Genomic DNA, 27,643 nt, shown 5'->3' with positions numbered 1-27,643 from the left:
ATTTGCCCAATTAGAGCTTAGTAGTTAAATATACAATTATATTATGCACTTGCAAACATCCAGGTTTTGTAAGTTAAACCAGTTAAAATGTCCCAGGTGTTCAGTGCCTCACAGAGTCAGTGTGTCCCAGGCACTAAGAACCTGGGGACTCAAGAGGCACAGGAATCCTGCAGCCCTGTGTCCCTCTCTCTCTCAAGAGCAGCCCTGGACTCCACTGCGGCAAAATGCCCTGCAGGTCAACATTGTGAACTGACTCCCCAGTCAGAGTGTGGCTTGAACCAGTGGCTCTCAGGCACTACATGTGCACTCACACAGAGGAAAAACAATGTGAAACTCGCAGTACCCATGAACGCTGGAACCGCGTTGTTAGTGCACTTCCAGTTTTAGTGATGCAGCAGGGCGGAGATGGAGTGAGTGATTTTCCTCCCCACTGTAAAGCTCTTTGGGATCTCTGGAGATGAAAGGTGCTATATAAATGCCAGGTATTATTAATACTAGAAGTAGTAGTAGAAATATTAGTAGTAATAGTATTAGTACTAGTAATAATAGTATTATTATTTGTAGTAGCAGCAGTAGTAGTAGTTGTTTTAGTAGTAATATTAGTAGTAGTAATAATAGTAGTAGTAGTAGTAGTAGTAATATTAGTAGCAGTAGTAGTAGTAATAGTACATAAGTATGCAGGAACATAAGGGAGCACAGCTTAATAAAGTGCATGAAAGCAAAAGTGCTTAGCAGCCCAGGAGAATAGGCTTCTAAATTACAAGTACAGTCTGAACAGATGTGTCTTGAGTAATTCCCTGAAGGCTGTCAGCAACTGTGCTGTCCTGACCTCAGTGGGAAGGTCGTTCCACCACTTAGGGGCGAGGGTTGAACAGGAGCAGGCTCTGGTGGAAGGGGAGTGGAGAGGAGGCACAGTGAGTTTTCTGGCAGTGAAGGACAGCAGTGGTCTGGAGGGAGTGTAAGGAGAGGTGAGGGTCTGTAAGTAGTCTGGTCCAGACAACAATAGGTGAGAGCCATAGTGTTGAACTGGATGAGAGCCAAGTTGGGGAGCCAGTGGAGGGAGCGGGGTAGTGGAATTAACACTGTATGGGGGGAGGAGAACACAGTGCAAGACCTCTGGAAAAGTAGAGTGATGCAGAGAACACATAGGGGAGGAACAGACAGACCACTGCAGAAATGTACTGTGGTCAGCGTTCAGAAGGGATCAACCTGCAGACACTGCTAACTGCATCTGACTGATGATGCAACTAGGCAACAGGCAGAGCTCCGGTTGGCATGGAGACTGGGCTGGGCCAGCAGTGTGGTGTAATTTAGTGTAGTGCAGTATAGTGTAGCGTAGTGTAGTATAGTATAGTGTAGCGTAGTGTAGTGCAGTGTGGTATAGTGCAGTGTAGTGCAGTGTAGTATAGTGCATTATAGTGTAGTGTAGTGTGGTGTAGTGTAGTATAGTATAGTGTAGTGTAGTGTAGTATAGTGCAGTGCGGTGTGGTGTGGTGTAGTGCAGTGTAGTGAAAAGCAGAGCAAAATACAATAGTTTTCTGCTGCTCTCTGCTCCTTTCAGTGACCCACAAACACAGCTGCAGATCAATAATGTTTATTGATTCATGGATTTCTAGATTCTGTCTCTCTCTCTGTGAGGGTATTGTTTATCACAGATGTGAAGTACAGTGGAGAGGTTTTTGGTCAGGCCTAAAGGGTCTGTTGTGTTACAATTAGCTCGAGACGTTTCCTTTTACCATGGTATCCTTAAACGGCATTGTTTCCCAAACCTGTAATATACAGTACAGTTTAGTACAGCAGGGTCTCCAGCCCTGGTCCTGGAGAGGCATAGTACAGTACAGTACAGCAGGGTCTCCAGTACAGAAATGTCTTCTCATTCCAGTCATTGGCTGAGCTTTAATCACATAGTAAGCACATAGTACTGGCCTGAGGTTTGGAAGTTTTTGGCTGCAAACTATAATGTGTTTGAAATGAGCTCAGAAATACAGGACAGGGGCTCAGACTGGGTGGGGATGTGCATGAGTGGGGCTGTGAGATACAGAGGAGCAAATGGCTCTGCAGCCAGACAGGGTGGAAATTAAGCTTGTTAGTCCAATTAAAGACTCAATTAGCATCTGAAGGAAAACCAGCAGACAGAAGGGGAAACTGCAGATCCAGGGTTGGACACACTACTATAAAGGTTTAATGTGCTGTTCATTCTGCACTGTAAAACTTTACTATACACTTGCTTGTGTGTCACTATATTCTTAACAGTAAAACGCATTCTCAGATAAGGACATTTAATCAGCCTTGTGACGTGGAGATCCTGTAGTTTCCCACGTATGGGGAGCTGGATCAGTTGCTCAAAGCTGGGCGGCCATTGTGGGAACCGATCGGAGTTCTGTCCTGCTCTCTGGATCACCCAGCACAGGTGGATATCTTCCCTGGTGCTGCAGGCTGGCACAGTGGCTCAGTGTGTGTGACACTTGTTTCAGATATAGAAGGGTGTAGGTTTGAATCCTGGATGGGCCCACTTTGTGCTGATGCTAAGTGTCCCAGTAAAGCAATACACTGGGTGGAACAAGGGGAAGAGCCTTCACTACCAATGGCAGGAGGAGTCATAAAGTATTCAAAAGCACCTCCTCCCTCCATATCTGTCTAGGGTACTGGAATAATTACTGTAAACACACTTTAGCTGTAAAATTGCACAGTATGACACTTTACAGTAACTCCTGGGTTATAGGCATAATTATGATTCTGCTGCCAGGAAGCATCTAGATTTTACAGTAAATTTGATGTATTTTTAGTTTACATTGTGGCTAGTACAGTGTTGTGCTGTGTAATGTAGTACAGTATAGTGCCGTGTTGTGCAGTGTAGTGTTGTTCAGTAGACTTTCACTGTGCTTTATTACTAGTCAACATGCCTTAGAGACATTTCTCACGGTATATCATTGTACTCCCCTGTTCTTTTGAAGGCACTTGTATGCACCCATATGGAACTAACCTCCACTTTTAATACCAGACAATGTATGATCCTTACATTTCTCACATACCAAACAACTGCCCCCATTTAGTACATTTAAAATCAGTGATGTGGTGCGGGAACTGCCCCTTTGGTCCACAGTTCAAGTGCCTGATTGTGCCCCTGCTGCAGCCTGCTGTATTAATAGCTGCTACTGAATTGTCCACAACCCTGTCAGCACCACCCCCCGGGTCGAGAATTCACCAGCACTGCCACCCCGAGCAAGTGTGTTAGTGACTGCAATGGTGGGGGTTGAGCCATTGCCCCACACAGTGTCTCTGCACATACCTGTTTAAAATAAATTTAAATATATTTAAATATTGCCGTACTCTGAAATCCCTATAAGCTACATTTCATCGAAATCCATATAGTTTCAACACATAAAACTCAGCTATGGATTACAGACTGAAAAACACTGTAAATATGTCCCCCTGTTTGAAATATATAAAACAGTGGGGGCAGGTTTGGAGGAGGACTAATATTAGCATCACAAAATCATCTAGTATGAATTAAAAAATACATGCTAGTTATTCATAAGGGCAGCTGACTTAGTAGGCATTGCAACAGAGTGCAAACCAGAGCACAGACTTTGGTGGGGACAAAGATGTGTACAGCTGTCACAATATTGTAAAACTCTTTTTATTTTTTGTATATTTCCATATATCTCTTTTGTAGGTGCAGAATGTTTTCTAGGAATTGAGCTTCTCAAAATAATATGCATGTTGGACTAAAATATTCCAAATACATCCCCCATATTTTACAAGTGTGGCAGAGGAGAAAAACATAAGGACCACAGATTTCTACCTAATGTTAAAAATACGACTGTTATTACTCTGCACTGTGTACTGTTTTATGGGCTCTAATCTGTTCCCAACCTGGATGGCTCCCTCTGTTGCTCACTGTGATTTACTCTGCACTAATTCTGGTGCTTCTAGCTGCCTCACTGTAACTAGGCTGTTGTAACCATGCTCTGCTCTGGCCCCCACTGCACACACACGGCATTGCTGTCACTGTTGACTTTGCTGTCACGGCTGTCACTGATGTCACCCATGTCTGTTGTCATTGATATCACTGATGTCGCTGCTGTCACTGATGTCACCGCTGTCGCTGACATCGCTGACGTCACTGATGTCACCCATGTCTGTTGTCATTGATATCACTGACATCTGTTGTCATTGCTGTCACTGATGTTGGTGCTGTCACTGATGTCACCGCTGTCGCTGACATCGCTGACGTCACTGATGTCACCCATGTCTGTTGTCATTGATATCACTGACATCTGTGGTCATTGCTGTCACTGATGTCACCCATGTCTGTTGTCATTGATGTCACTGACATCTGTTGTCATTGCTGTTACTGATGTCACTGCTGTCTGCTGTCACTGCTATCGATGCTGTCACTAATGTCTTGTAATTGATGTCACTGCTGTCACTGAATTAACTGCTGTACTGGATTGGCTTTACTGCTGTGTTTTGTGGCCTGTGGTATTTTGCACTTATGTAATGTGTCTTGTTTTTGAGAAGAGTGTGTTTTTGCAACAGGTGTAAGTCGCCCTGGGTAAGACTGACAAAATTATGATGATGATGGTGATTATTATTATTGTTATTATTATTATGGAATTATGGGTATTATCAATTAGGACTGTATTGTATAATGTTACTCGTGTAAAGTGCTTTGGTGAAGCATGTATGGCTTGTGACAGCTGGAAGTTGGCTTTGGTAAACACATCTGTTAAGAAATTGTAATTAATAATTATGGGTGGCATGGTGCCACGGTGGTTGGTGCGGCAGCCTCCCAGCTCTTGGGCCCCAGGTTCGATTCTGGGACCTTGGGTGTCTCTGCCTGTGTGGAGTGACCCTGTAGTAGAAGAAATGGTTATTGACAATGGGTGGGGTTGGTGGATAATAATAATAAAAATTCCAGAGGATTTCTTTTGTATCTGACATTCATAAATCCCACAATGTGGAGACAAAAAAAGTTGAACTCATTGCAAGAAAAACCCAAGAACACAATAGCACTGCAAACATACCTGCAAAAGGATTGATGCTGAGTCCCTGGTAAGAGCCAAGGCGTAGAGTAGGCCTAGGAGAAGTTATAGTCAAATTATTCCAACAATAATCAGTAACCAGGAGCATGAGAGAGCAGGGTTTAATAAGACATAAGAGTGAGAGTGCTGAGCTGCTCAGGAGACTAGGTTGTGGTATTACAGGCACAGTCTGAACAGAACATTATATTTATCAATTAACTAAATGCAAAGTGAGTGAACAGAAGAAAAATCTACATCATATCAATATTTGGTGTGACCACCCTTTGCCCTCAAAACAGCATCAATTCTTCTAGGTACACTTGCACACAGTTTTTGAAGGAACTCGGCAGGTAGGTTGGCCCAAACATCTTGGAGAACTAACCACAGTTCTTCTGTGGATTTAGGCAGACTCAGTTGCTTCTCTCTCTTCATGTAATCCCAGACAGACTCGATGTTGAAATCAGGGCTCTGTGGGGGCCATACCATCACTTCCAGGACTCCTTGTTCTTCTTTACGCTGAAGATATCTCTTAATGACTTTTGCTGTATGTTTGGCGTCGTTGTCATGCTGCAGAATAAATGTGGGGCCAATCAGATGCCTCCCTGATGGTATTGCATGATGGATAAGTATCTGCCTGTATTTCTCAGGATTGAGGAGACCATTAATTCTGACCAAATCCCCAACTCCATTTGCAGAAATGCAGCCCCAAACTTGCAAGGAACCTCCACCATGCTTCACTGTTGCCTGCAGACACTCATTCGTGTACCGCTCTCCAGCCTTTCAAATTTTGACTCATCAGTCCAGAGCACCTGCTGCCATTTTTCTGCACCCCAGTTCCTGTGTTCATGCATAGTTGAGTCGCTTGGCATTGTTGCCACGTCGGAGCTATGGCTTTTTGTCCGCAAGTCTTCCATGAAGGCCACTTCTGACCAGACTTCTCCGGACAGTAGATGGGTTTTCTGCCAATTCTGAGCTGATGACACTGCTGGACATCTTCCGACTGTGAAGGGAAATAAGCATGATGTGTCTTTAATCTGCTGCAGTAAGTTTCCTTGGCCGACCACTGTGTCTATGGTCCTCAACGTTGCTCATTTCTTTGTGCTTCTTCAGAAGAGCTTGGACAGCACATCTGGAAACCCCTGTCTGCCTTCTGCCTGGGAGAGACCTTGCTGATGCAGTATAACTACCTTGTGTCTTGTTGCTGTGCTCAGTTTTGCCATGGTGTATGACTTTTGACAGTATACTGTCTTCAGCAGCCTCACCTTGTTAGCTGAGTTTGGCTGTTCCTCACCCAGTTTTATTCCTCCTACACAGCTGTTTCTGTTTCAGTTAATGATTGTGTTTCAACCTAAATATTGAATTGATAATCATTAGCACCTGTTTGGTATAATTGTTTAATCATACACCTGACTATATGCCTACAAAATCCCTGTTGTGCAAGTGTACCTAGAAGAATTTATGCTGTTTTGAAGGCAAAGGGTGGTCACACCAAATATGGATTTGATTTAGATTTTTCTTCTGTTAACTCACTTTGCATTTAGTTAATTGATAAATATAATTTATTAACATGTCTATTTTTGAAAGCATTCTTACTTTACATATTTTTTTCACACCTGCCTAAAACTTTTGCACAGTACTGTATATGCAGGTTTTGTCTTGATGTCAGTCATTTTGGTTTTGTCCAGTGGGAAACATGAGTGACGCTGATGCATGTGGGTAATAAGTGAGGAAGAGCAGTGGATGAAACGAAGTTTGCCCAGGGTTGCACACAACTGGAACTCACTGACTGACTGACTGACTGACTGATACACTCACGAGAGGGGAACACAGCGAGTGTGGTTTGACATGGAGGTTCATGTATACCCCTGTGTCCTGGCGCTGCTGGTCAGTAGCATAACCAGGTGTATGCTGATGGGGTTGTGTGTTATGAGGACCTAAACTGAGTCTGTTCTCATGGGAAAGAGAGGAGATACACACTAGACTCTTACAGTCCTGGCTCATTAACCCTGCTCTGATTTCCACTCATGACTTGGTGCATTAACTTCCAATTCCATAATGGTCACATGCACTGTGTCAGGAAATAAGGTTCAATATCCCATAATACTACATGTGCTCTACTCCCATGCTGGCAGTGCTGCTGACAAACCCTGCTTGGTCCCTGAGCTGCAAATTAAAAACACAAACAAACCCCAACACACAAGTCCGATCAGTTCCCACAGTTGGGAGCCCAGCTCTCAAGGACAGATGTGGAGTTTTTGAACTTGCCTCGGGCCAGTATCATCTAATCTGGCTAGAATTACTCCATTGCTGATCAGCAAGCCCAGTCATTATTTCAGTACAAAATGTTACCTGGGTTTGGACACTCCACCAGCTATATGTGGGAAACTGCCCTACTGCTCTATTCCCAACACGGCCACCCCGCTCTCAGCAACAGATGTGCTTGCAGTGCTGTGGTGCTTGACTCTGGCAAATACTCCTCACACCGCACTACGGTATTTAAGACATATACAGCAGCAGACCAAATCTGGACACGACCCACCAGCTATACATACCTGGACAACTACTGATAAGAAAATGTTCACATTGCTGCTAAATGCTCACTTCCTCACCAGACAATGGGTGTCCCAGAAATCCGGGGTGGTTTACAGTAACGCACTGTAAAAAAGCGCCATGATGTATTCTTGCTGGAAATAATACATTGATATACAGGTGAAGGTTTGGCAATTTGTTTGCAATGTGGGGTACAAGACAGGTGTGCCAACCAGGTGGGGGTAGTCATTTTGTAGAAATGAAGGTATACAATCTAGGATTCTTCCCGCATAACCCTGCTCCCCATGATGGCTAGGATGCTACAAATGGGTCTCTCAGTCACATGCACAGGGTCCTGTTCAGTTTAGAGTAACACTCTGTATTTTACTGGTAAGAAGACACAGATAATATCCAGGTGATTGGATAGCAATTTCTTACAGAGCAAAGTTAACACATGAACGCATTTCAACACCAGCTCATAACACACAGAATCAATTGACCATTACATCAAGACAGGGACACTGACAGCAAGGTAATAGGCTGAGTTCAGTCTCAAGTGAATGTCTCATTGACTGCTAATGTAGGCCCCACCCATTCACCTTATGCTTCTAAAATCTGTGACTGATTACATTAAACACATCAGTGGCAAAAACAGATACATGTACTATCTTATTACAAACTGTTAAAAATACAAACACTCACATTAACGCCAAACAAAATGTCACATTCAAAATACATAAATGTCAAGTTGACTTTTTTCTCAGTATAACACTTCGGACCCTACGATAAAAAGGTTTTATTTGTAGCTAGTGATTTTCTTCCCTTTATGCAACTAAGTTATATTTTTAAGTTTCAGGGAGAAATACTACCCTAGTCTCACGCCAGTTTTTATTTTCACTATTAATTGGTGCCTATCGTGTTATTTATTTATATTTAAATATTCAGTGCAGATATTGTACATGTGTAGGAAATCAAGTGTGTAACATATTCTATGTGTAACATATAAATCTTTTCCAAAAACACTGAGTGAAACCAGGTGACATTTTTGAGAATACTAATTGGTCAGTACCAATCCCATAATAATATTTTAAATAGAAATCGCAATGCATTGTAACATTTGTAAGATGTGGGGCTTTTTGCTACAGAAACAAAATATTTTATTTGACCAATAAAGCAGCTGAAACAGGAAAAGGTTCAAGCCTACATTCACCCACGTAACTGTGGTGTAAATTGATTTGTATTAGTTGATTTCTGTACAAAGCATTGTAAATGCATTTATGCAGCTGCAATTGCCTACAATGTGTTAAGACCTTTAGAAACATAATAAACATCTAATAGGTAACTCTTCCCAAAATGTGCTTATTCGTATTATATTATTTATTCCCTTAAGTATCACAAAATCCTAGGCCTAAGAATTATTAGATTACCAGACATGTGGCTACGTATCACATCATTATTGATATTATTATGAAATTTAGCGGAAGCCTTTATACAAGGTGATTTACCAGGTCATACAAGGTCATACCAGCACTAAAATACAATGTTCTATACAAGATACATGTGATGATATGGTCCTGCTCTGCTATTCCGAAGCCTGGATTATATCCCAGCATCCTGGGAGCGTAAGTCCCAACACACTACCACAATGCCAAAGGAATCGTCACTTTTCTGCATTGTAGCTTTGTGGGTTTGCTCTAGACGCAATAGGTCTAAAATCATTATACATTGCATTGAACCTATACAACCTGCATTGAAGTGTAATCAGAAGAGATGTATGTTACTGTTGCTTGCTCTATGTATGTATGTATGTATGTATGTATGTATGTATGTATTTCATTATTTTAAGCCTCATTCACACTGAAACAAATGATGGCTTTTTGGTGGCATTTTGTTGCTGGAAAGGTCTGTGTGAATGGGTTTAAGCCTGTATTTCGACACTCGATTTTTCCACCTTGGGACCATTTTTCCAGGCAACAGGTTTGTGTGAATGGATTAGGAAAACAAATGCCGGCAAATGACACTTCATGTCCTTGTGTTATTGACGCAGTGCGTCAGCTAACTGAAGTGACCTATCAGAAACGGAGTGTATTTTTGTGTTTTGACCACAACACAACCAGGTTAAGTCAGCTTTGACAAAGAACTTGTGACTGTAATGAGAAGTGAATCGGGTCATTAGAAATGGCAGAGCTTGAAAATAATACAGTTGCAGCAATTCTAAGTGTAACTGATGAACCAACAGGTTGGTGATGTATGTAATGCTAACTATTGTCACACATATGTCAGAAGTTATATACCAATAAATCGTGCAAAATATAATACCTCTATACTGACAAATGTGTTAGACTACATTACAGTGTACGCTGACAGTAGTTTGTTTTGAGTTATCTGATTTTAAGGCAGTAATGTCAAACTTCAAAAAATGTTATAAGTTGTTTTGAGCAATAAATCAATCTCAGATCTGCACATCCAGACTTTTGGTAGATATAGATATACACACAATGTAATGTAATGCTTTTTTTCTCACTTATTTTAGTTGATTTAACTTTGCTGCAGTATAATGTCAAGACCCCACACAATGCCTCTCGTTACGTGACCATGAACCGAGGGCCGAGTCTCATATTAGGTTCACTGGTTCAAATAATCTGTGACCGCTGGGTCCACACCACAAAAACACACAACCATACAGCCTGATGACCTGGTCTTAGCATGAAAACACACCCTAGATTAAAGTATCGTTTGCGTTTCCCTCTTGACTATTTGTTATTGGTAGTGAGTCCGAACCAAACCACCTCCCTGTTAGAACTAATACCCCAGTAAACACAATGAAAGGAAACTGTCAAAATGGGGAAATGATCGAACTTCTACAAACACATCCAGAATATCGGTCCATGTCTCCTCTCACAAATCCACAGGCTCCTGTAGTGTTTCATTCCCAAGGCTACAGCGCTAATGCCTGCATTCACTGTTTTCTGTGTGAATAGGAACATGCCTGCAATTTGCCAGCATTCAAAGCCAGTGTGAATGGGGGTGTAACAGGAAAAAAGCTGGCAAACGTTGCTTGCATTTAGCTGGTATTTCAGTGTGAATAGGGCTTTAGTCTCATTGGTCCCCCCAGTTATGAAAAGCTGGAGCCAAAGCTGCTCAACCTTCTACTACATACACCTATTGAGGTTGATCAAACTCCTGAGATGTATGGTAGTAGGTGTGTGATATATATTTATATTATATTTTTTGTGGTAGCCCTTTTGTCACCTTTTGGGTCTTGGTAAATATATTTGGGATATGTTAAAATATATATTTGGGCCTGTAATCCATCCATGTATTCATATGTTCAAAATATAGGGCACGGTTCAGATCTAAAGCATCAGTTGAATAAACAGAGAAATAAAGAAATACATATATTTTACATATATCCTATGTGTTTTATATATATAATATTTTGGTATATGACCTATATAATACATCATCTACCATGTATTAAAAATAGATGTTAGTTTCATAAGGGATGCACACTGTTAAAGAGATCCATGAGAAAGAATCTCTTAGCAAACCAAATAAAGTTGTGGCAACAATGCAATAAAGTGAACTCAGAACCAAGTGACATTGTGGCAACAGACATTTGCAAATTGCATCAGAATGTTGGAAAAACAGTCCCCAAACAACGTTATAAATTGACATAGATAACTACATGGAAGAGAAACGATATTCAGAAATAACCCAATCAGAATACAATGAATACATAATTTAGGTAAAATGTCAAAAATAATCAAAACATACTGCATATGTGCTTGTGAAATTATACAGTTTGTGCTCGATGTGTGTGGTTCCAGAGAAGACCCTGTGAGATGTGCAGACAAGGTTGTTGCGCCACAGTGAGATCTGGTGGGCGGGGTCAGACCTGTTGGCCTGTCAGCTTTTTCAGAACCAAAACGCAACCAAACTGCAACCTTCACACAACGTGGCCAGAGCACCATGTGCCGGCTGGGCTGGGTCTTTTCCTGAACTGTCTCTCTTTCTCTCGCAACACACACACACACACACACACATACACACAGAGATCAGACAGGGATTATCCCCAGCTATCACCCGCACTACAGAGACACAGCCTAAGTCTTTATTACATTACTGGGCATTATCACACCCTATTAACCCGCCTACATGGAGATAACCCCAGGATTACACTATCGGATCTGCACTGTGTGTGCTGCGGGTCAGTACAGCATCCCGATCCTTCTCGTCCTTTATTCCCACTGCCTCTCCCTCCATCCCTCTCTCTTTGCTTTTCAAGCTGTAATGCGAGGCATTGACCCCTGTCTGTCTCTCACTTAACGCAGAGATCTGACCAAGAGTCTTGGTCAGCCAGTTTATCAGTCCTTGTATTGGTCAGTCAGTGTATCAGTCAATCAGAGTACAAGTCAGTCAGTCAGTCAGTCAGTCAGTGTATCAGTCAATCAGTCAGATAGTCAGTGTATCAGTCTGTCAGTTAGAGTGTCAGTCATACAGACATATATATATATATATATATATATATATATGTTGGCACATTATGGTGTATTTTTGTATTGTGCTAGTTTGGGATTTTAGAAATCTTTATTTAGAAAGTTGCTATTGGAATGAAGAACATTGCTGTGCCATAATATAATTTCTAGAATGTTTTTGGGTATGGGATTTAATTGCAATTCATTACTGTCAATGACTGAAACTTCCACAGCTAATACATACTCATCAGGTGAGTTTTATCTAACTCAAGCCATTGACTTTAACATAGAAAAAGGAAGCTTTCTCCTTATATGGGCATGTGGGTGGGGTTTGGTTGTGGGGGCATGTCCCCAGGCCAGATAAAAAAGACATTATAAGCCCAGTGTAGAGAGCTATTGAAATGATGGAGTTGAAAGCAAGCAGACATGTGCTTGTTTGATGGGAGTTATGAACTGTGCAGACAGACAGCAACTGACAGTAGCAGCAGTAATACCTGGGCTAGTGGAGAACGTTGCACATCCCTACAGCTAATAGTTGTATTTGTGAAGTTACTTTTCATTGTGGGCTGCCGAGGGGGGGAATAAAGGTCTCTAGCACACTGGACGCAGTGACACTGAGCGTATCACAGGAGCCGTGCTATCATAGAGGGGAGTATGTACTAGTTACATTCCTGCATCCTATAGACCCCAGTGGCAGACCGGTTTCAAAGCAGCCAGATGCGCCGCACCTCTCATCCTGCGCCCCCCCCTGCCAGGGTTAACAACGATGACATGCAGAGAAAGAGAGAGAGAGCGAGAGAGAGCGAGAGCAAAAGAGTGTGCAAGAGAGAGAGATGTTTTCACTTTGCAGCTCCTAATTAGCACCATGCTGGAAAGGTGCTGACAGGCTGTTTTTCAGATCCTGTCTGATCTTGCAGCCAAGGACTACGGCCCTCCTCCCCCCATTCAGGCTGTGTTACCTGATTCTAGGGGAGTGCTGGGCAATGGGGTGGCAGAAGAGATATGCCAGGGTGTGCCCTTGAGGAATACCCTTATGTTAAATTTACCAGACTTATTTCCCCAGAGGACAATGTTGACTGTTACAACATCTTGACTGGGGTTTTATCGTAGTGCCACAGTGGAGTCCTATTGGGGCTCAACAGCCTCCACTGGGCTTTACTACACTGGGCCCTGAGTGCAGTAAGCCATGAGTTGTGTTCTGTAGCATTGGGTTGTATTTTAACTGACTGACTGACAATCTGACTGATACACTTACTGTCTGACTGACTGACTTTCAGACTGACTGACTGACTGACTGAAACATTTACTGACTGACTGACAGACTGACTGATACACTTACTGTCTGACTGACTGACTTGACAGACTGACTGACTGACTGACTGAGATGCTGACTGGGAGGCCTGTGTGCTCAACTGGCTGCCACAAATCACAGATACATCATTTTATAAAGCACCTATCAGTGTGAATCTGAATGTGCAAATGCATAGTACAAACAAAGAAGGGCATAGGTTTAGTTTCAGGATTGGGGGGGATACGTCCCCTACACCTATGCAGCCGGGCATGCAATATTAAAGGTGGACAATTTAACGTTCTCTCAACATTGGAGGGGACGTGTCACCCCATGCTCCCCTAAACCTACCCCCGCCTACGGGAACAAATCACAGACACCAAGCATAGTGTAAACGAATAAGAAGTGAATGTCCTTAGTGCTGATATATATTTTAATAAGTATGTATGTATATATTTATATACAGAGATACAGTTAAGTAGTCAAGTCAGTCTCAAAGCTTGATGTGTGTGAGTGTGTAAGAGTGTGTGCAGTCAGAACCCTCCAGACTAGGACTGGAGACCCCTGCTGTACTATGCTCTCCAGGACATATTAGTAGACAGTCATCAGTTAGTGCATCAGGCAGTCAGTCAGTACACTGTCAGTGTCAGTCAGTCAATCAGTGCAGTGCCAGTACCTGTGCCAGTCAGACATGTCTAAGAGCAGCTGGTCCCTCCCCTGGAACTGACAGAAATGGTGTGCTGGGACACACTAGAGAGATGAACCCTGATGTCAAGGAGCTGAGGGCATAGCCGGTCAGGGTTTGTGTTGTAAGCGGAAGAGAAACTATTTATTTATTTGTCTATTTATTTTGTATCCATGTATTTATTTATTTGTTTGTCAATTGTTTATTTATTTTTCAATTTATTTATTGATTAAGTCACAGAAGAAAAGCAGTAATGGAAAGTATATTATTATTATTATTATCATCATCATCATCATCATCAGTTGTCAAAAGCCACTATTTCAGTACAGGGTCACACACACACACAATTACAGGGTAATCTAGGGTAGCCAGTCACCCTAAGCATCCTGTCTCTGTGCTGTAGGATGAAGCCGGAGCCCCCAGAGAAAACCCAGTTGACCCCACAGGGGAGAACAGGCACAATGCACACAGGCAGCCCAGCTGGGAAGCAGCCACACCAACCACTGCGACCGTGCCACCCTTATTATTATTACTATTTTAATGATGATTATGATTATGACTATTATTATCACTAACTTCTTAACACGTGTTTACCCAGGTCAGCTTCCAGCTGTCACAAACTATACACATATCACCAATGCACTTTACAAAAGTGCAACATTATACAGAATAGTCCTAATTGATGATAATATGCATTATAACCAAAATAATAATAATAATATGAATAACAATGATAAAGTGTGATTCTGTACGAGGAGAGTTCAAGTGTGAATAGAGATGCAGTAATGGAGAACTCAGTGCTGTGCTTGTGCAGCAGGGTCAGAGGTCAGAGGGCACAGCAGGCAGGGTGACCAACCGTACTGGCTTCCATCATTCTCAATACACCAAGAAGTTAGCAACAGTCATTTAAACATGTGGGATATAATACAGGTAGAGATACAGGTAAAATACCAAGCAGTAGTAGGGAGCCACTGCAGCTTTTACAATATATAGCTTTAGAATTGGACTATTAGAGCTTCTGCACAAGTTGAAATGATGTCCATGGTAGAGGTCCATGAGTATGGTAGACCCTGCGTTTTAAACGGGCCCCTGTAGTCTGTATATGTACAGACTATACAATAGAAAGCAGCTTACAATGGCAATCTATACCCTGCCAGCACCCATCCCAGTGCAGCTGTGGGATTGTGGGAGGCTCTCTGAAGACGGTCTTTGCAGCCAATGCTGGCTGGGGGTGGCATGGGGTGCTGGGGCATCACCTCCCTGGGCTGTGCTGTGGGAGTGCAGGGGATCTCATGGAAATCCAGCTCTTGTGTCCCCTGCAGTGCTTCCCATGGGAGAAGTCGGCACCGAAACCCCCCCCCGACGCTGCCTCTGTGTGAGTCCCCCCCACAGCCAGTCGAAGAATAGCTCTGCCGAGCACCGGGAACCCCCACAGAGGAGGTGCCCGCAGTAGAACCTCTGAAAACCACCCCTGGACGCCAGTGTGACCTTCGACCCTTGACTGCAAACATACGCCAATGTCTTTTTTAGATACAGCTGCCCTTGAACACCTGGTAGCTAATTAGGAGAACACACACTTTAAAAAGTCTCAAGACGACCTGCTGCAAATCTCAGCACCATTTTATAAAATATGTTTTTACCTCTGGCTGTTTATAGACTTCTCGGACTGTAGCGAACAAGTCAGAGTCGTGACCTCTGACCTCAAACCCTTGGGGAGCAACTGCGTACATCAATCCTATGGGCAATGGAGGACCACAGATGTGCTCATCCAGAGCAATCGCCTCTTCTTTAACACAGGGTGGACACGTCTGTCTGTCTGTCTCCCTGTGCCTTTCCTGTCTTGGTTTGCTTCCAGTATGTAGGATGTATTTGAAATTGTCGCCTTTTGGTCATTTCGTCTGCTCCTGCCGAGATCAGGTCTGCCTCGGGATTTCAGGAGTCTATTCTGGTTGCATTAGGGGGTCTAAGTCAGTGTCCATGTCTCAGAGGTCAGTTATTCTGGAAAAAGATTTTAAAAAATAAGTTTCTTACTAGTATTCAGATTATGGCTGGAGAATTCTCTCTTTCATCAACAACCTTCTCTGCTATGAAGATCTATAGTACAGTACAAAATAGCAGGAGTCTCCCACACTGGTTCTGTAGATCTACAGTACAGTTTCTTTCAATTAATGGTGTGTAGACACTGACTGGAGCCCCTGTACTGTACTGTATACAGTGAGGGAAAAAAGTATTTGATCCCCTGCTGATTTTGTACGTTTGCCCACTGACAAAAAAATGATCAGTCTATAATTCTAATGGTAGGTGTATTTTAACAGTGAGAGACAGAATAACAACAAAAAAATCCAGAAAAACACATTTCAAAAAAGTTATAAATTGATTTGCATGTTAATGAAGGAAATAAGTATTTGATCCTTTCGACTTAGTACTTGGTGGCAAAACCCTTGTTGGCAATCAGAGGTCAGACGTTTCTTGTAGTTGGCCACCAGGTTTGCACACATCTCAGGAGGGATTTTGTCCCACTCCTCTTTGCAGATCCTCTCCAAATCATTAAGGTTTCGAGGCTGACGTTTGGCAACTCGAACCTTCAGCTCCCTCCACAGATTTTCTATGGGATTAAGGTCTGGAGACTGGCTAGGCCACTCCAGGACCTTAATGTGCTTCTTCTTGAGCCACTCCTTTTTTGCCTTGGCTGTGTGTTTTGGGTCATTGTCATGCTGGAATACCCATCCACGACCCTTTTTTAAACCCCTGGCTGAGGGAAGGAGGTTCTCACCCAAGATTTGACGGTACATGGCCCCGTCCATCTTCCCTTTGATGCGGTGCAGTTGTCCTGTCCCCTTAGCAGAAAAACACCCCCAAAGCATAATGTTTCCACCTCCATGTTTGATGGTGGGGATGGTGTTCTTGGGGTCATTCCTCCTCCTCCAAACACAGCAAGTTGAGTTGATGCCAAAGAGCTCGATTTTGGACTCATCTGACCACAACACTTTCACCCAGTTCTCCTCTGAATCATTCAGATGTTCATTGGCAAACTTGAGACGGGCCTGTACATGTGCTTTCTTGAGCAGGGGGACCTTGCGAGCACTGCAGGATTTCAGTCCTTCACGGCGTAGTGTGTTACCAATTGTTTTCTTGGTGACTATGGTCCCAGCTGCCTTGAGATCATTAACAAGATCCTCCCGTGTAGTTCTGGGCTGATTCCTCACCGTTCTCATGATCATTGAAACTCCACGAGGTGAGATCTTGCATGGAGCCCCAGACCGAGGGAGACTGACAGTTATTTTGTGTTTCTTCCATTTGCGAATAATCGCACCAACTGTTGTCACCTTCTCACCAAGCTGCTTGGTGATGGTCGTGTAGCCCATTCCAGCCTTGTGTAGGTCTACAATCTTGTCCCTGACATCCTTGGACAGCTCTTTGGTCTTGGCCATGGTGGAGAGTTTGGAATCTGATTGATTGATTGCTTCTGTGGACAGGTGTCTTTTATACAGGTAACGAGCTGAGATTAGGAGCACTCCCTTTAAGAGAGTGCTCCTAATCTCAGCTCGTTACCTGTATGAAAGATACCTGGGAGCCAGAAATCTTGCTGATTGATAGGGGATCGAATACTTATTTCCCTCATTAATATGCAAATCAATTAAAAACTTTTTTGAAATGTGTTTTTCTGGATTTTTTTGTTGTTATTCTGTCTCTCACTGTTAAAATACACCTACCATTAAAATTATACACTGATCATTTCTTTGTCAGTGGGCAAACGTACAATATCAGCAGGGGATCAAATACTTTTTTCCCTCACTGTATATACAGGCAGCACTGGTGAGTAGTGGTTAGGGCTCTGGACACATAACCAGTGTGAGTGTGAGAGTATATGAGTGAGTGTCTTTGAATCTGTGTGAGTGACTGTGTGTGTGTGTGTGCGTGTATAAGAGTATGTGTGAGAGAGTGTGTGTATGTGAGAGTGTGTGTGTGTCACAGTTCGCAAACACATATCAGGAGATGAAAGGGGTAGACATCAGAGAGCATTGCCGTGCACAGACATTTTGGGGGCAGGGGCTCAAGCCAAAATAATGGCACCCTGTCCGTAGGAGAGAGGCTGATGAAGTGCGTTCCGGGGATGGGGGGTGGAAGCTGCCGAAGTGCGGTCTGGGGGGCAGGTGCGCTGGGAAAAAGGGCACTTTGGAAGTCTTATGGAAAAAGGGCATGTGCTCTTCACAGGTTGAGCCTTACCTGTGCACGTGCCTGCCTGACAGAGAAAAAGAGAGAGAGGAAGAGGCATCATAAGATATCTGTCTTCCCAAATCACAGGCTATCCCCTCTACCTTATTAATGTCACAGCATCAATGTACACAGGCTTCAGCATCTCTCTCCCTCTCTTTCTCTCCCTCTCCCTCTCTCTCTCTTGTTCACCACTGAGATATTGTAATTCTGAAAGAAGGAGTGGGTGGGTGGAGGTTGGCCATGGGAGGGGGGCCTGTTTGTGTGTAAAAAGGAAACACAAAATGAGCTCCTGTAGACTGACTGCCACTGAATAGACAAAACAAAAGGGAAAAGATGGAGAGAGAGATGTGTAGGTGGGTAGATAGCTATTTAGCTATATCTATAGAGATAGAGAGATGGAGAGGTAGGGAGATGGAGAGACAGATCAACCCAAGCACATAATTTCCGATCCTGATATAAAATAAAAAGCACAGAAAAAACTTTCCACCCGCCCTCCCCTCCTCCTCCCATTCTCTCTCCCTCACTCTCCATCCCATTCTCTCTCCATCCCTTTCTCTCTCCTCTCTCTCCAATCCTCTCCCTCTCTGTCCATCCCTCTCTCTCCATCCATCTCTCTCTCTCTCTCTTTGCAGCACGACAAGAAGTGACGGCATGTGAACACTCTGTGAATTGCCAATCAGAGAGAGAGAAAGGGAGAGAGAGAGGGATAGAGAGGGAGGGAGGCAGTTTGACGCAGCAAGACTGCAACCATTGGGCTTTTTTTCTCTCTCTCTCTTCCTCTCTTTCCCCCCCTTCTCTCTCTCATGAAGAACCAGGAAAAAAAGAAAAAGAAAAAACACTGCAGAGAGACACAACTCTGAATACGGGATATATTCCTCCCTCTCTCTCTCTCTCTCTCTCAGCTCAGGAGGAGGAATCAATAGCCACAAATTAATCGTTTTGCCTCGAGCGGTTTGGGAGAGGGGGGGGGAGAAAGAGAGGGGGGGATGGGGAGAGAAACAGAGAGAGATAGAAAGGGAGACCGGCACTGAGCGTCGTCATTTCTGGTGATTCGTAAGTGGCTGCGCTTATGAGGGAGCTAGCCTGCACACCCAACACAATGTATTGTTATTATTATTATTGTAGCTGTGGTTTTCATGTGGCATCATTTGAGTTTTTTGTTTTAATTGCACATTTTATTACATGCTTTGTGTGTGAAACAATCCCCTTAGCAGTTGTAATATACAACTCTCTCTCTGTCTATCTATCTATCTATGGATTGGATCCAGTATTGGACACAGGAGCTCTGTCTGTCAGTCTGTCTATCTGTGCCTATACATCACTGCAGTGTAATTTAAAAATGTACAAAGTCAATTTGCTAGACTATACACACAGACACACAATCAAACACTTTCAAACACACACAATTACACACACAATTACACAGACACATACAATCGTACAGACACACAATCACACACAGAAATGATCATTATGTCACATGAAATGACTGAAGGTGCACAGTACATAGCACACACACATACACACTCATTATATATCCCTTTATATTATGTGATGCTATCCCAGTTCAGCCAGCCTAATTCTGGACAGTTGTCTATCTGGGGCTGAATCAGTGTCTCCTCAGTCAACTGACAGCTCCCCCTGACACACTAGTAGGGTGTAATGGACAGTGTTTATTACACTACAGCAATGGCGGCATCTCACTGGCTCTAATGGGGTGCTGGGAGCATTGCCCACTGTTAGCTGTGCATCTATCTCTCTATCTATATAGCTATACATGTATACAAATAAACTGTGAACTTGAGTGTCTGTGAGTGTGCTGTTCCGCACGGTACTATATTTTACTATAGTGCACTGTACTATACATTCCTTTCCTTGCTATACTATAGTATAATACTATTCTGTACTATATAATGTTATATTTTACATTCCTGTACTATACTATACTTAATTGTACTGCAATGTACTATACTGTGCAACACTACAGTTTACTATGCTCTGGCGTGGGAACCACTGTTACTAGGCAACAGATTATTGCTGTAAAGGCACTGTAGCCAAAGTGAATATATAGAGAATGTAAATAAATAACTGAATAGGAATCAAATGAATTCCTGTTTCATTGTTTTGGTAGTATTTATTTTCGGGCGGCCTGGTGGCAAAAGGAATGCCGCGTCTGTCTCCCAACTCCTCGATTCTAGTCCCTTGGGCGTGTCTGCCTGTGTGGGGTGTGCCTGTTCTCCCCTGTTGGGGCAGCCTAGGTTTTCTTTGGGGGGTCCAGTTTCCTCCCACAGCGCAGAAACAGGCTGCTTAGGGTCAAGCAACTATTGTCAATGGAAGGAGGGAGGGATGTACTTCTGTTGAGGTTTTGAATGTGTCTTACTCTGTATGTGGGGGGGGGGGTGTAAGCGAGGGACAGTGTGTGACTGAGTGTGTTTCTCCTTAAAACTTCTGTGTCAGCAGTAAGAAACAGCAACACAGAGAGAGAAAGAGAGAGGGAGGCAGGGGAAAGAGGGACACAGGGGAAGGAGGGAGAGGGGGAGAATAGATGGGACATCATAGCAATCTGATACTACAAAGAACAAGGAGGAGAGGGACTGGGAAGGGGGAAGGGGAGAAACAGCATCACAGAGCGTGAGAGAGGGGTGGGGGGGGATAGCAGTTTTATATTCTACTTTATAATCTACAAGAATATAAGAATATAGAATGGGGACACTGACTGGAGCTCCGGTACTGTACTGTACTGTACTGTGCTGTATATATACACCTGGACAGATGTGTATAGTACTCATCATCAGAAATTTGATTGCCCGTTGCCTTGGCTACACCCCTGCCCTTCAGTGATCTGTGTGGAGAGCCAGAGCAGAGAAACTCAATATGCAAACTTACAACCTGCACAATAGCAACAACAGCAACAACAGAAACCACTACAGCTGGGTCAGCAGCAGAGAGAGGAGAGGGATGAGAGATGGGGGGCGTCTGGGGTTTCACCCGATATGAGCTGGGACAGCGATGAGCCCGTGCCAGTGCACCAAACAAAAACACAGTAAAACAGTGTGCCAACATTGTGATAACTTTGCACTTTTCATTGAGGCAAGAGTAATTGACAGATTGATTATGTAACACAATACAGTATTGTGTGCATTGTATTATAATGCATTGTGCTAGACTACACTGTACTATATTATGTATACTATACCTCATGATGCTATACTGTTCTCTATTATGTGTACTATACTATGTCATGCCTATGTCACTACACTCTACTGTATTGTGTATACCTCAACATGCTATCCTATACTGTGCTAGACTAATCAATTTAAGTGTAATATTGTGGTATTCTGTGCTGTACTATAGTATATTATAATGTACTATATTATACTGTTCTGTACTATACCACAGAGTATAGCTATTTCTTATTCTGAGGTGTATCCAAAGTCTCAACCTTTTTATCAGCAAACTAATTAATTTGTTTCTTAATGATCGGGAGGAGCAGGAGAAGCAATGGCTTTGGTAGCAGTATTAGCACAAGGACCGCCATCATCATCTCCATTACTATTATGATCATTATGATTATGATTATTATTATTGTTATTACTTAATGAAACACAGAGTTCATGCAAACACTCGCTCCCTTCCTAGGAATTGCGCACCGTGGTGGTCCAATTAACTCGGGCAGCTAATTATGGGGACAGTGGTGATGGCAACCAGTCCTGGAACAGCACCGCACTGTCACCCACTATCACCACACTGTCAACTACTGTCACCCTGCAGCTACTGGCAGCCTCAGACTGCACAGAACATTGTAGCTGTGGGTCCTGCACTGCACACCGTACCAGCACACCTCACACACACACACACACACAGCCCTGAGTACAGTAAACCATGGTCTACCAGGGCTGTGTAGTGCAGTGCAGTGTAGCAGTGTAGTGTAGTCTAGTGCAGTCCAGTGGAGTGGAGTGGAGTGTAATGCAGTGTAACGTATTGTTGTGTAGTGAAGGATAGTGCCGTGTATTTTACTTCACTGTGCTTTACTAATCTGAGAAAAACACAATATACCATGTGAAATATTTTGAAGGGGATTTTCACTTTAGTACTGTAGTGTAATGTAGTGTAGTGTAACGTAGTGTACAGTACCATAGTGTTACTGCTAATGCTACAATTACTGAAGCTGCTACTCATATTCCTGCTACTACTGCTGCTATTAATATCAAGGTTGCAGACAGCTGTAGAGAGGGCTGATGCAGCTCTCACTGAGAACACAACAGAGCACACAGACACCTGACACTGTTATCAGACTGGAGCCAGCGCTGTGTGGACTATAGTATAGTATAGTATATTATATGGACCCAGACAGGAGCCAGCGCTATGTGGACTATAGTATCGTATAGGGGCCCAGACTGGAGCCAGCACTGTCTGGACTATACACCGATCAGCCATAACATTATGACCACCTGTGTAATATTGTGTAGGTCCCAAAACAGCCCTGACCCGTCGAGGCATGGACTCCACTAGACCTCTGAAGGTGTGCTGTGGTATCTGGCACCAAGACGTTAGCAGCAGATCCTTTAAGTCCTGTAAGTTGCGAGGTGGGGCCTCCATGGACAGGACTTATTTGTCCAGCACATTCCACAGATGCTCAATTGTATTGAGATCTGGGGAATTTGGAGGCCAAGTCAACACCTTGAACTCGTGATTCATCAGACCAGGCCACCTTCTTCCATTGCTCCGTGGTCCAGTTCTGATGCTCACGTGCCTATTGTAGGCGCTTTCAGCAGTGGACAGGGGTCAGCATGGGCACCCTGACTGGTCTGCGGCTACGCAGCCCCATACGCAACAAACTGCAATGCACTGTGTGTTCTGACACCTTTCTATCAGAACCAGCATTAACTTTTTCAGCAATTTGAGTTACAGTAGCTCGTCTGTTTGATCGGACCACACGGGCCAGCCTTCTCTCCCCACATGCATCAGTGAGCCTTGGCCACCCATGACCCTGTCGCCGGTTCACCGCTTTTCCTTCCTTGGACCACTTTTGATAGGTACTGACCACTGCAGACCGGGAACACCCCACAAGAGCTGCAGTTTTGGAGATGCTCTGACCCAGTCGTCTAGCCATCATAATTTGGCCCTTGTCAAAGTCGCTCAGATCCTTACGCTTGCCTATTTTTCCAGCCTCTAACACATCAACTTTGAGGGCAAAATGTTCACTTGCTGCCTAATATATCCCACCCACTGACAGGTGCCATGATAACAAGATTATCAGTGTTATTCACTTCACCTGTCAGTGGTCATAATGTTTTGGCTGATCGGTGTATATTATCTATAGTATAGTATAGTCAGAGTGCATGTGTGTGTCCATGTATGAGAGTTTGTGTGTGTGGGTGTGTATGTGTGTGTGTGTGTCAGCCTATGTGTGTTTGAGTGCAGTGCTCAGCTGTCTCCAGGCAGTCTGTGAGGACACTGGGGTTTAACCCCTAATCATCAATTACCAGGGCCCGTTTAATTGCGCCCGGGCGTGTGCAGGGGAAGGGTAATTAACAGGCTGCTTAAACACGGCACTAACGAACAGACGCTCACTCGGGACCTTGTTAATGACAGCCCCCCCTCTGCCCCCTCCCTCCTCGCTAGTAAACACTACTCTCTCTCACTCTCCTTTCTGTTCTAATGCCCATCCTTCTTCTCTCTTCTCTAACCCTTATTATTGTACTCTCTTTCCTTCTATCACCACCCTCTCCCCTCTGCCTGCTCCCGTCCCTGTTTCTTTCTCCTTTTATCACTGCTACCTCCATTCTACCTCTCTCCTGATCTCATTGTCATTCTGTCATTCTCCCTTTGTCTCACCCCAACCTCTCTTTCACTAGCCTTTCCTTCCTAACTCCCTCACCCCACCCTCTCTCTCTCACATACCTCTCTCCATCCTTTCCACCACTTTCTCCATATCCAGGTGTCCCATACACAGGTATATTTCACAGTGCTCCCAGCCCCCCATTAGAGACCGTGTGATGCTGCCATTGCTGTAGTGTAATAAACACTGTCCATTACACTCTACTGGTGTGTCAGGGGGAGCTGTCAGTAGACTGAGGAGACACTGATTCAGCCCCAGAGAGACAACTGTCCAGAGTTAGGCTGGCTGAACTGGGATAGCATCACATAACATATATAATGAATATGTATGTCTGTGTGCTCTGTACTGTGCATCTTCAGTCATTTTACATGTCTGTGTGTGATTGCAAGTGTCTGTGTGTGATATTGTCTTTGTGTGATTATATGTGTCTCTGCGGGGCAGGAGACTAAAACTAAATTATTTTTCATTATTTGTATTATTATTTCATCTGTGCCCCTAATTTCCTGTTCTCTCTCGTGTACAGGGAATTTTAAAGGGCTGTGTAAACAGATCGACCACTTTCCAGAGGACACTGACTACGAGGCTGACACTGCAGAGTACTTCTTACGTAAGTCATCTAAAAAACTTCTCCATCTCTTTTTAGTGTGCCCCCATACTCCTGTCATCTGGTAACACTGGTCTGATCAGTCAGTTCCATCTCCAAGCCCAATTCTGATTGCCATGGGCAACAACCCATAGACTGATCCTCTTGACACACACACACAAGCATAACATAATTATACAGTACAGTACAGGATAGTTAGTAATAGCAGATTGATCAGTATGTTTATCAGTCAGTCTGTCGGTGTATCATCTACATGAGAAACAGTGTGTTCCAGCCCCCTACCACTCTCTGTGTAAAGAAGTGCCCCCTTATGTGACTGTCATCTGTGTCTGTGTGTCTGTGTCTGTCTATGTGTGGGCGGTGTTCCTTTGAGACCCAGAGTGGCAGTTTGCTGAGTTCACCCTGCTTACACAGCACAGCACATCACAGTGCAGCAGTAGACAGGGGACATCAAAAGCCCTGATCGATCAGCCCAGCCACTCAATCAACGGCGATCAATCACTGTATGAAGACCCCTTTCTCTGGCCTAGACCCCAGCCCAGCCTAGCTCACACTGACACTGTATGTAACTCAAGAGGGTTGCGGTGACACAGCCAGACAGGGTCCCACCCACCCAAGATGGCAACAGAGACCTAGCAGGAACAAGGGTGTGCACATTCCAGTGAAAGAGGTCTATCCTGCTCTGTAGAGGAAGGAGACTGTGTGAAAACTCTGATCTCCCAATGCAGCTGAGATATGCAATAAGAAACTGGGCCTTTATGTATGTATTTTTTCATTTATTTTTGTGTCCAAGAAGGACCTCTAATCTGATTGCAGATGCTTCTAATAAATTAATGAATACATACATTAATCAATTAATAAATAAATAAATAAATAAATAAATAAATAGGTATTGAAAGTTTCAGTTGCCAGGGATCCTGTAATTCCATCTGATTGTACTCTAAGTACACTGAGCACACTCACACAAACTCAAACTCACTCCCACACTGAGACACACACTGTCACACTTTTTATTCTCTGTTTTATATAAGCTAAAACCTCACCTATATATTTCTATATGCATCTATATGGGATATTGCGAGAAAGATGACATGCGAGCAGATTGCAGCTCCCAGAGGTTTGCCAATTAGGACACCCACTTCCATAAATATTTCAGGCGCAGTGAAGTAGGACAGCCTTCTCTGGCCTCCATCTGCCTCTTTCAGGCCCAACTTGTACTTTTTCTCACCGGCACTTTTTCCCAGACTGTTTCACTGCTGCACCATTGCGGATACACTTCACTGTAGTATAGTATACTATAGTAGTATACGGGCCCAGACTGGAGCCAGCTTTGTACAATACACAGTGCATCCGGAAAGTATTCACAGCGCTTCACTTTTTTCACATTTTGTTATGTTACAGCCTTATTCCAAAATGGATTAAATTCATTATTTTCCTAAAAATTCTACAAACAATACCCCATAATGACAACGTGAAAGAAGTTTGTTTGAAATCTTTGCAAATGTATTAAAAATGAAAAACAAAAAAAGCACATGTACATAAGTATTCACAGCCTTTGACATTACACTCAAAATTGAGCTCAGGTGCATCCTGTTTCCACTGATCATCCTTGAGATGTTTCTACAACTTGATTGGAGTCCACCTGTGGTAAATTCAGTTGATTGGACATGATTTGGAAAGGCACACACCTGTCTATATAAGGTCCCACAGTTAACAGTGCATGTCAGAGCACAAACCAAGCCATGAAGTCCAAGGAATTGTCTGTAGACCGCTGAGACAGGATTGTATCGAGGCACAGATATGGGGAAGGGTACAGCAAAAATTCTGCAGCATTGAAGGTCCCATAAGCACAGTGGCCTCCATCATCCATAAATGGAAGAAGTTTGAACCACCAGGACTCTTTGTAGAGCTGGCCGCCCGGCCAAACTGAGCGATCGGGGGAGAAGGGCCTTAGTCAGGGAGGTGACCAAGAACCTGATGGTCACTCTGACAGAGCTCCAGCGTGTCCCTGTGGAGAGAGGAGAACCTTCCAGAAGAACAACCTTCTCTGCAGCACTCCACCAATCAAGCCTGTATGGTAGAGTGGCCAGACAGAAGCCACTCCTCAGTAAAAGGCACATGACAGCCCGTCTGGAGTTTGCCAAAAGACACCTGAAGGACTCTCGGACTATGAGAAACAAAATTCTCTGATGAAACAAATATTGAACTCATGTCTGGAGGAAACCAGGCACCGCTCATCACCTGGCCAATACCATCCCTACAGTGAAGCATGGTGGTGGTAGCATCGTGGTGTGGGGATGTTTTTCAGTGGCAGGAACTGGGAGACTAGTCAGGATCGAGGGAAAGATGAATGCAGCAATGTACAGAGACATCCTTGATGAAAACCTGCTCCAGAGCGCTCTGGACCTCAGACTGGGGCGAAGGTTCATCTTCCAACAGGACAATGACCCTAAGCACACAGCCAAGCTAACAAAGGAGTGGATACAGGACAACTCTGTGAATGTCCTTGAGTGGCCCAGCCAGATCCCAGACTTGAACCCAATTGAACATCTCTGGAGAGATCTGAAAATGGCTGTGCACCGACACTCCCCATCCAACCTGATGGAGCTTGAGAGGTCCTGCAAAGAAGAATGGGAGAAACTGTCCAAAAATAGGTGTGCCAAGCTTGTAGCATCATACTCTAAAAGACTTGAGGCTGTAATTGGTGCCAAAGGTGCTTCTACAAAGTATTGAGCAAAGGCTATGAATACTTATGTACATGTGCTTTTTTTTTTTTTTTTTTTTTTTTTTTTTAATACATTTGCAAAGATTTCAAACAAATTTCTTTCATGTTGTCATTATGGGGTATTGTTTGTAGAATTTTGAGGAAAATAATGAATTTAATCCATTTTGGAATAAGGCTGTAACATAACAAAATGTGGAAAAAGTGAAGCGCTGTGAATACTTTCTGGATGCACTGTAGCATAGTATAA

The 27,643-nt window shown here is 43.6% G+C and overlaps 1 protein-coding gene across 1 annotated transcript in view; it reads left to right on the top strand.

The window, feature by feature from the left end:
• cacng2b (calcium channel, voltage-dependent, gamma subunit 2b) overlaps positions 1 to 27,643 on the top strand; it is a 41,429-nt gene that overhangs the window by 6,771 nt on the left and 7,015 nt on the right. The window contains exon 2 of the mRNA XM_066707162.1: positions 24,591 to 24,674. Within this exon, the coding sequence (XP_066563259.1) occupies positions 24,591 to 24,674 (84 nt within the window). The remainder of the gene's footprint in view (positions 1 to 24,590; positions 24,675 to 27,643) is intronic.

Source organism: Amia ocellicauda, chromosome 6, assembly GCF_036373705.1.
Source record: "Amia ocellicauda isolate fAmiCal2 chromosome 6, fAmiCal2.hap1, whole genome shotgun sequence".
Classification (NCBI taxonomy): Eukaryota; Metazoa; Chordata; class Actinopteri; order Amiiformes; family Amiidae; genus Amia; species Amia ocellicauda.
This window is presented reverse-complemented; position numbering and strand designations above follow the sequence as displayed.